At 55.5% G+C, this 8,142-nt stretch overlaps 1 protein-coding gene across 1 annotated transcript; it reads right to left on the reverse strand.

Annotated features, from left to right (window-relative positions):
* Positions 1-637: 637 nt before the first annotated feature.
* Positions 638-4,052, reverse strand: LOC146586058 (olfactory receptor 10K1-like). Its single transcript, XM_085321900.1, is given in 4 exon segments — positions 638-958; positions 961-1,539; positions 1,541-1,604; positions 3,841-4,052. Coding segments are annotated over 4 exon segments (1,176 nt in total).
* Between the last annotated feature and the right edge of the window lie 4,090 nt (positions 4,053-8,142).

An 8,142-nucleotide genomic window follows, 5' to 3' on the forward strand; every position in this document is an offset into this window, starting at 1 on the left:
TGGGGGGGTCCTGAAGAAGCCCCTGGAAGGTCCCACGGGGGGTCCTCGAGGGATCTGGGAGGTCCCACGGGGGGTCCTCGAGGGATCTGGGGGTCTCCAGAGCATCTCAGAGGGCTTCATGGGGACATTGAGGGCCCATGGCGGGCGGAGGGGACGTGAGGGCAAGGTCCTGGGGATGTGGGGGAGAGYGACCCAAAGGGGACCTGCCCGGGGGTGGGGGGCTGGAGACCTCCTGCCCCCTCTGCCCTGCTCCRCTGCAGGGAGCCACCGGCAGCAGCGGGTGCAGCACCCAGCACCCTCGCTGGGCCAACGGCCCTAAGATAATAAATTACCAGAAGAACATCTGAAAAAGAGGTGAAATAATTCACAGCTTCGCACAGGGAAGCGAAGAAGGTTTCCTAAACAGAAATGCGCTAGGTGGCTTTCCAGAGCTGCTGAGCCTTTCCAGAGGGACGTGCCTCCCAGCAAGGTCCACCTTCACCACGACTTGAATCCACGGAGGTTTTAAGCCCCGAGGAGCTGTCGTGTCATGCCGGAAAGCTTCTTTCTGAGCAAGAGAGGATGCATGGAAAAGGGTTTCCAAGTTTTCCTGGAAGTGGAAGATGCTGGCTGGAAGGACGCGAGGAGAATAACCTCTTCACTGGAAAACCTTCTGAGAAAGTTGGTTTTTTCTGAGTGCTTTTCGAAGAGCCGTTTCGACATCCTCGTTCCGGAGGCTGTAAATCACGGGGTTGAGCAGCGGGGTGAGGACGGYGTAGGCCATCGAGCTCACCTCGTCCCGGCGCGCCGAGTAGCTGCCGCTCGGTCTCGGGTAGATGGAGGAGGCACAGCCGTAGCGCGTGTCCACCACGGTCAGGTGAGCGCTGCAGGTGGAGAAGGCTTTGCGCCCGCCTGTGGCTGAGGGGATCTGCAGGATGGCGAAGAGGATGAAGAGGTCCCAAATGAGGATCAGCGTCTCGGTGGGATCAGAAGGACGAAGACGCCCAGCGCGAAGACGACGGCCTCACTGAGACCGCTGCGAGCGAAGGCTGCTCTGAGGACCGGGGAGATGTCGCAGAAGAAATGGTTGAGTTTCTTGGAGGCCTGGAAGGGCGAACAAAATATCAAGGYGGTAATGGCCTGGGCGACCAGCAAGCCGCTGAGAGCGGAAGCGACCACCAGTTGAGCGCACGCTCGCCGAGTCACGATGATGTTGTAGCGGTGGCAGATGGCCACGCAGCGATCGTAGCCCGTGGCGGCCAGGAGGAAGGAGTGGGACCACCCCAGGAACAGAACGAAGAACATCTGCGCAGCGCAGCCCGGGAAGGAGATGGCTTTCCTCTCGGCTAGCAAGTCGACCAGCGTCTTGGGAGCAATGACGAAGGTGTAGCAGATCTCCAGAAACGACAAGGCGCGGAGGAAGAASTACGTGGGCGTGCGCAGGCTCGGCTCAACCCTGGTGGTGGCCACGATAGTGCTGTTTGTGCTCAGAGTGACCAGGTAGAGCAGCGAAAAGACCGCGAAGAGCAGCTTCTGCAGCTCCACCAGGTTGGTGAACCCCCAGGAAGATGAAAGTCCGTGGCCGGGGCTTGGCTGTCGTTCTCCACGGAAGCGGGAGGCTTCCTCTGAACGTTGAGCAGGAACAAGAGCGGCGCCCGGCTCGCCAAGGGTGCAAGGAGCTCTCGTGACCGAGAGGATCTGCTAGGGTCCCTCCTTGAAAGCCCTTTCCTGGCCTCTCCTTCCCCGTGCTGGTTGCCTTCGTGGTGCAAACAGGCTGCTGGGCTTTGGCTGAAGACGCGGGGGTGACGCGGGCAGCACCTTGCTGAGAGCAAGCTGGGGGGTGCAGCAAGCCAGCCGGGCACGGGGATGCCCGGCACCGTCTCTTGTAACGCAGCGGGGGCAGCCGTGAGCTGCGGCAGCGCCGTGGCTGAAGGTTCCTGAGAAAGCCTGAAAGAAGAGACCCGTTTCCCAAGCCCGTCGTCTTTGTCGGGGTCCCYCCCGCACGCTGGTTGCCCTGGGCTAGCGGTGGGCGTGTTGGGACATTCCCTTCCATACCCAACAGGCGAGAGCTCAAGGGTGAGGGGTCTTGTGCGAAGGAGGCTCAGACCCTCTCGTCCTTCAGCATGGAGTTGATTCACACCGAGATGGTGGGATCTAGTCCAGGTTCTCCTACAGGTCCTCTCCCTCCCTTGTGAAGAATAAGGTCGCRGAGAGGCAATCTGTGGAGCCAGGGGAAAGATGACCCGGGAGCCCTACCTGCACCGTCCGGAAGGAAGCTCAGACATGGAGCAAGCTCGCAGCCCTCTGCACGCTTGCGGCTGGAAGCGTCCCTAGCTTCTCCGAGAGACCCTGTCCGCGTGGGCAGGGTGGCAGCAGCTTCGAGCTCTCCCAGGAGACTGCAGCGCGTGTTCGTTAAGGACCGCTGTGCCCTCACTTGGGGACAGGTGTCATTASTTGGGAGCGATGGGCTTAATTAAGAGTTGACCGCCCTGAGGCACCCTAGCAGCTCTCAGTGATGGAGGTGTGCCGGACTCAAGACACAAGGCCTTCTCCTAAGCAATGACAAGGGTCAAGCAGGCACTTTCCATCCTTTCTTGCTTGCTGAAAGTGGGCAAAAAAAAAAGAAAAAAAAGAAAAAAAAAAAGGTTTCTTTGCATTAGTGGCCTTGCCCTTCRTTGCTCCTTTCCATCCCATCACAACCAACCGACCACCTCTCCACTGCCCCAGGACGGTTGCCCCGGGGCGCGCGCTGGGATCTGGTGTAGGACGAATAGGGAGGAGGCTTCCRTGTGCCCGTTGGAGGTGGCCACTGGCCGAGCGTTTCGCTGGCTTTTGGGTCTCCTTTCGCCACGCTTGAGAACGTCGCCTGGGCCTCAGACAAGGGGGCTTCGCACAGACTCCCCCCACCCCCCAAGCTGTCAAGCCCTTGGGCATAGAGGGTTTGGGGGAAGGACCGTCTGCTGAGACGCGGGTGTCCRCAGTGTAGCCCGCTACGCCGGGTGGGTCACCCTGGCCTACCTCGAGTGGAGCCTGCAGCAGAGGTTTCGCCAGTTCGTCAAAGGCCGTCGGTGCAGTTGGTGGAAAGGAGACACCTGCCCTTGGTCCGGGGCGTGACGGTCTCAGCTCCACTGGCAACGTGACACAACTTGGCCTGGCTGTAGGCAAGCCCAGAATGCTGCTGCTGCTTGTGGTGCCTCATCTTCTGGGTCTTCTGGGTCTTCTGGGTCTCTCCGGGCCGACTCGGCCTGCGTGCTCTTGGCTTCCAGAGCTCTCTCAGTTTTCTGCGAGCTTCTTCCTTCAGGGAGCCCTCATAACCCTCCAGGCATCTTTGTTGTCCTCCTCCGATTTGAGGTGGGACAAGTTTGGAGGTGGGTTACTCAGAACTGCCTCTTGCCGTGGATTCCCAGGTTGGTGCAAGGGGATTGCTGGCACGTGTTGCTGCTTTTGACTTCCATGTTTGGCCGCCTGCTTTTCCARCCACCGGAGGGAAAGGGTTGGACATGCGCCTGGAGCAATTCTGGACACTTGGGAGCTGGGGAGAAGAACCAATTCTCACCAGGACTCTTATCCCACATCCCCAGAGCAGGTGCAGAAGAAACAGAGTTTTGAAGGTATTTTTTTCCTCACCTTCTGTCTCTCTCTTATCTGATGAGGGATTGTGCAGCCTTTTCTCCCGGAGCAGCCAGGGTTAGAGCGTCTTTGCTTGCAGTGAGAGCCAAACCACCCCTTGTGTGTGGTCTTTGTAGGAGAGCGGCGTGACGCAAAGCGGTACGGGGAAGGTGGTCCTCCAGTGCCGGGAGGAGGACCTCAAACTGCGTCTGCCCTCGTTGCCAACAGCCTCAACGTCYGGAGACATCCCACCGCTGGCAGGTCACGTGGGGCTCCTCTTTGATACCTCCGTAGGTAAATGACAAGTGCGAAGGAGGAATCGAACCATCCCAGCGGACTTCGTTTTGACTGGATTTGCCCACGTTCCTGAGCTCCAGGTTCGTGCTGTTTCTCCTCGTGCACGTGGTGACCCAGACTGTGATAACGGCTGTTATCAGGGTGGACCGGAGTCTGCCCATGCCCATGGAGGTTTTCCTGGGTGCTCTGTCCTCCTCAAAAATCCGTTACGCCTTCTCCATCATCCTGAAGATGGGTCAGTGCTGCACAGTTGGCCTCTCCACCACATCAACYGTTTCTTCTGCCACCTGGCCCGCTCACCCTCCAGCTGGCTTGCGCTGGTGGCAACGTGGTCGGCGCTCTTTGCCTTGCCGTGCTGCTTTCTCTTCACCCTGCCCGCCCGTGCCTTCATCCGGGGCCGGATCCTGCTGTCAGCRGAAGGGAGGTGTGAAGCCTTCTCCRCCTGTGCCTCCCACGTCACCTCGGTGGTGGCACACTCTGGCGGTGCCTGGCGCTGTGGGAGCGGGTGCTCTGGCCAGTGACGTGTCTTACACCATCGTCACCCCCTTCTTGAGCCCCAGCGTTTTTAGCCTGTGGAACAGACTTCACAGAACAGATTTCACAAAGAGACCACGATGATGATGAGTGGTCTCCAAAAAAAAAAAAAAAAAAAAAAAAATTGCAAAAAGATCTCAGGAAAGTTGTGCGGTAGCTCTTGTCTGCCCATTTCACCCTGTAATTGCTCGGGAACCCTCAACCTTGCAGCCCTCAGAAGGGGGCTGTTTTGCCCATGATGTGCAATCACCCTGAAGTCCTTGTCGCAGGGTGCAAAACCTGGTGGAAAGAGCTAGAAAGAGACAGTCTAGAGCAAGAACGACGGGAGGCGGAACAAGCTATTAAGTCCCAAAGGGGTCAAATTTGGAAACAGCCTTTCCAAAGGAAGGGGTGAGGGAGAAGCCTCGCCGGTGCGAGGTGGAGGTTATGGAGGAGGGTGGTCATATGCTTGTGTGTCACACCAGAAGGCTCAACTTGCTCCGAGAGCTCACCCTCTCTAATCTCCTTTCCTGTAGCACCCTGCTGGGTGCTGCTGGGTTGCTTGGAAGAAGCGTCTCATCCATCTGGACTCAYGGGCTGGTGGCAACCACTCTCAGTGCCAGGTCCCTAAGGAGATCCAAGAGATCAGGGGTCCGAGGCATGAGGCAGTGCCAATTTATGGTGCTCCTACAGAACTCGACGTTACTTCAAAGTAATCAACAGTGGAAAAGTGACTTTGTCTCCTGCATGGCTATATGGGATCCATCTGACTTCTCCAGGTGTGGGAATCCGCTGGGTCAGAGCCTACATCTGAGCAAAGGGCCTTAGTCTCCCTCCGYGCTCGGTGATCTAGTCCCTACGACGCTTGTTGAGGTCCCTCTCCACCTAAAGCAGGCGCCCTGCAAGCGTCTGTTTGTAGAGACACGGAATAACGGATCATACGAGACAAWAAAGTTTCACCTGAAGACGTAGTTCTACCTTCCTCTCTTGGTACGTGCAACGGAGGTTCCTCCTGCGCCGGTTCTTCGAGGAGGGAATTGCACTGACTCCACGTGACTTGCTAGATCTGTGGCAGCTGGAGCCACGGCAAAACACGCTCCGTCCCTCTGTGTGTATAACAAAAATCACATTAATTCTAGTGCCCAAGCTGCTACTGCAAGACCCTCTGAGCTGATGGACGCTTCTGAGCTGATGGACGTCCAGGTGGAGAAGCGTGATGCTCCGTCCCCAGGCTGCCTGGCATTGGCACCGTTTCTACCTCGGCTGCGGCTCYGCCTGGCGGGCTCTGGCTCTCCTCTGCCGCTGCTGAGCCCTGCCCRAATCACAGGSTGATTGAGGTTGGAAGGGACCTCTGATGATCATCTAATCCAACCCCTCTGCTCAAGCAGGGTCACCTAGAGCACGTCGCACAGGATCGAGTCCAGGTGGGTTTTGAAGATCTCCAGAGAAGGAGACTCCACAGCCTCTCTGGGCAACCTGTTCCGGTGCTCCGTCACTCTCACTGGAAACTCTCCCTTTCTAATGCCTCCACTGCTGCAAAAGGGGACCAGTGGGAGCTCCCATGCAGACACACATCCTCTCCATCCTTGGGATGCAATTCCCAYTGCTGCAGCYGGACATCTATGGCACAGCTGTGAGAGAGAGCTGCCTTGGGAGCAGGGAATGAGATGCACTCCCTGTTTCTGCGGCTGTCCTTTCTGTGCCTCTCCAGAGCTCCCAGGTATCTCATTGCTGATTTCCAGCCCCATCAAGGAAAGTTTCATCCTAATTTTAAAATTTGAAATTCAGCATAGTTATCGTGGGAATCCAGGGGGACATCTGGCTAAACAAGCTGCCTTGTCCTTGAATGGTGACAAACAGGTCCTAAAGCAYGTGACTGCATTCTGAAATTCAAAGAATGAATTATCTAGCCAGGGAAAACAGGGGAGGTGGAAGTTTCCTCATGATATGTAGGACCCAGAGGGGCAGCCGGTGTCTGACACGGGAGTGGGCTGCTCCGTGGTAGTCCAATCACATCTGCCTGGCTTGAAACTGTGGCGCTTGAGCTGGGAGATGGATCTTCTCTTCTGCACTAAGGTATTTAGAAGAATGGGTAAAGCGTTATAGACAGGGAGAAAGGCAGAAGCTCTGACAGAGCTTTGATAGTCYCTGTGATGTGGTGGGTGATGCAATACAGACCCCTCGAGACCGAATGAGGTACCGTGATCCTCTCTGTCAGCCTGTGGTGGATCAGGGGCTGGGATCCTGGACATCTCCATGCCAGTATTCTGGGGGCAGAAGGACAGAGACTATACTGTGAAAAGGGAGAGCCAAACATTGAATAAATCCTTTAGTCTTCGGGCRTTTGCGTCTCTTTTGGCCCATATTTAAATCTGATGCTGAGCAGTCAGCAAATCCCTCTTGGGTAGCAGGGGTAGCGTGGACTCAAAAGCCCGATTCAGGCACACACAGGAGTCAGGAAAAGACTCTCTGTCTCCAGGTGCTGCTGTGGAAGTAGGAAGGGCGTTGCAAAGGGGGGAAATACCCACCGTATTTAGAGCTATTTAGCAGAGGACCTGCTTCTTTTCATCAAAGAATGCTTCTCTTCTTCACCTGCTCCCTCCGCCTTTACTTCTGCCAGTGTTCTCCCAGTCTTCACTGGTCTTCATCCATCTTTAAGAGGTTCCTAATGGCAATGAAGTACAGCGGTGCAAGCTTYTCTTCTGATGCTTTCTCTAAGACTCCTCCTGCCTCTTCCTTGCCCAGWCCCTGCACACTGATGGTCTCATTTGTACCCTCAAGCCCTTCCACTCAGGCTGCATTTTAGGCCTTGGCTTTGGGCTGCAGAGAGGCACTGGGATGCAGGATRTAGCCCAAGTCATTCCCATGTCAGGAAAGTCAGAGGATGCTGGCGTACGCTCGCTCGCTCTGTGGTTTCTCTGGTGTGCCTGGCTCTTTCTTCTTCCCCGCTGATACGTGTTTTCCATGTATCCCCACTTCTCCTGCAACTGCTCCTGCAGGTCRTTAACACACTCCTGTCTCCTGATGTCATCTGGAGGCCTGAGAGTCCTGCTCATAAGAGGGTCAAATTTCTACCGAGGTAGARTAAATCTCATAAAACGGTGCTGAAAATACAGGGTGCTGTTTCCCAAAACACCGACAGCGTAAATGACTTCCATCAGGGACGCTGCGGTAACACGTGGAGGACYGGGGGAATCACAGCAACACAACTCTCTGTGTTACAGCAGAGTCTGGCCAGGGTTTCGGCAAAACGACCCCTAGATTAAAGCCAAAGAATTTCTCTGAATTCTGCTTTCTGGCCAGAAGTCTCAAACAAATTGAAAAGGGAAAAGAAAAAGCATTTTAGGCTGAGGTCTGAAGAGAGCAAATGTAACTGAACAGTGCAGARGGCATCTAATGGTTGTATAGCTGGTCTCAGAGCATCCAGTCCTAACTCCTTTTCTCCCCCAAAAGTGAATATTAGAGGCTTCAACCCTATAATATTACTGACTGCACTTATAGAGGTGTAGAAAATAAAAAGTTCCTCTGCACCCTCCCCTCTAGAAGTCTCTGTGAAACTGTCTCAAGCCATTTGACTAGGAAAATTCGGGCTCAAACTCAAGCCTGGAGGCAACAATACTGCTTTAACCAGGGACCTTCACAGCTGCCATCCCTGGGTGTGAGAGATGGTACATTTGGGAATGTTTTAACATGTTTCCAATACCTGGGCCCTCCACAGATCAACCTTTCCTTTCCTAGCTTTTT

Source organism: Rhea americana, unplaced genomic scaffold (genome assembly GCF_003343005.1).
Source record: "Rhea americana isolate MKP2758 unplaced genomic scaffold, rheAme1 scaffold_721, whole genome shotgun sequence".
NCBI classification, from domain to species: domain Eukaryota; kingdom Metazoa; phylum Chordata; class Aves; order Rheiformes; family Rheidae; genus Rhea; species Rhea americana.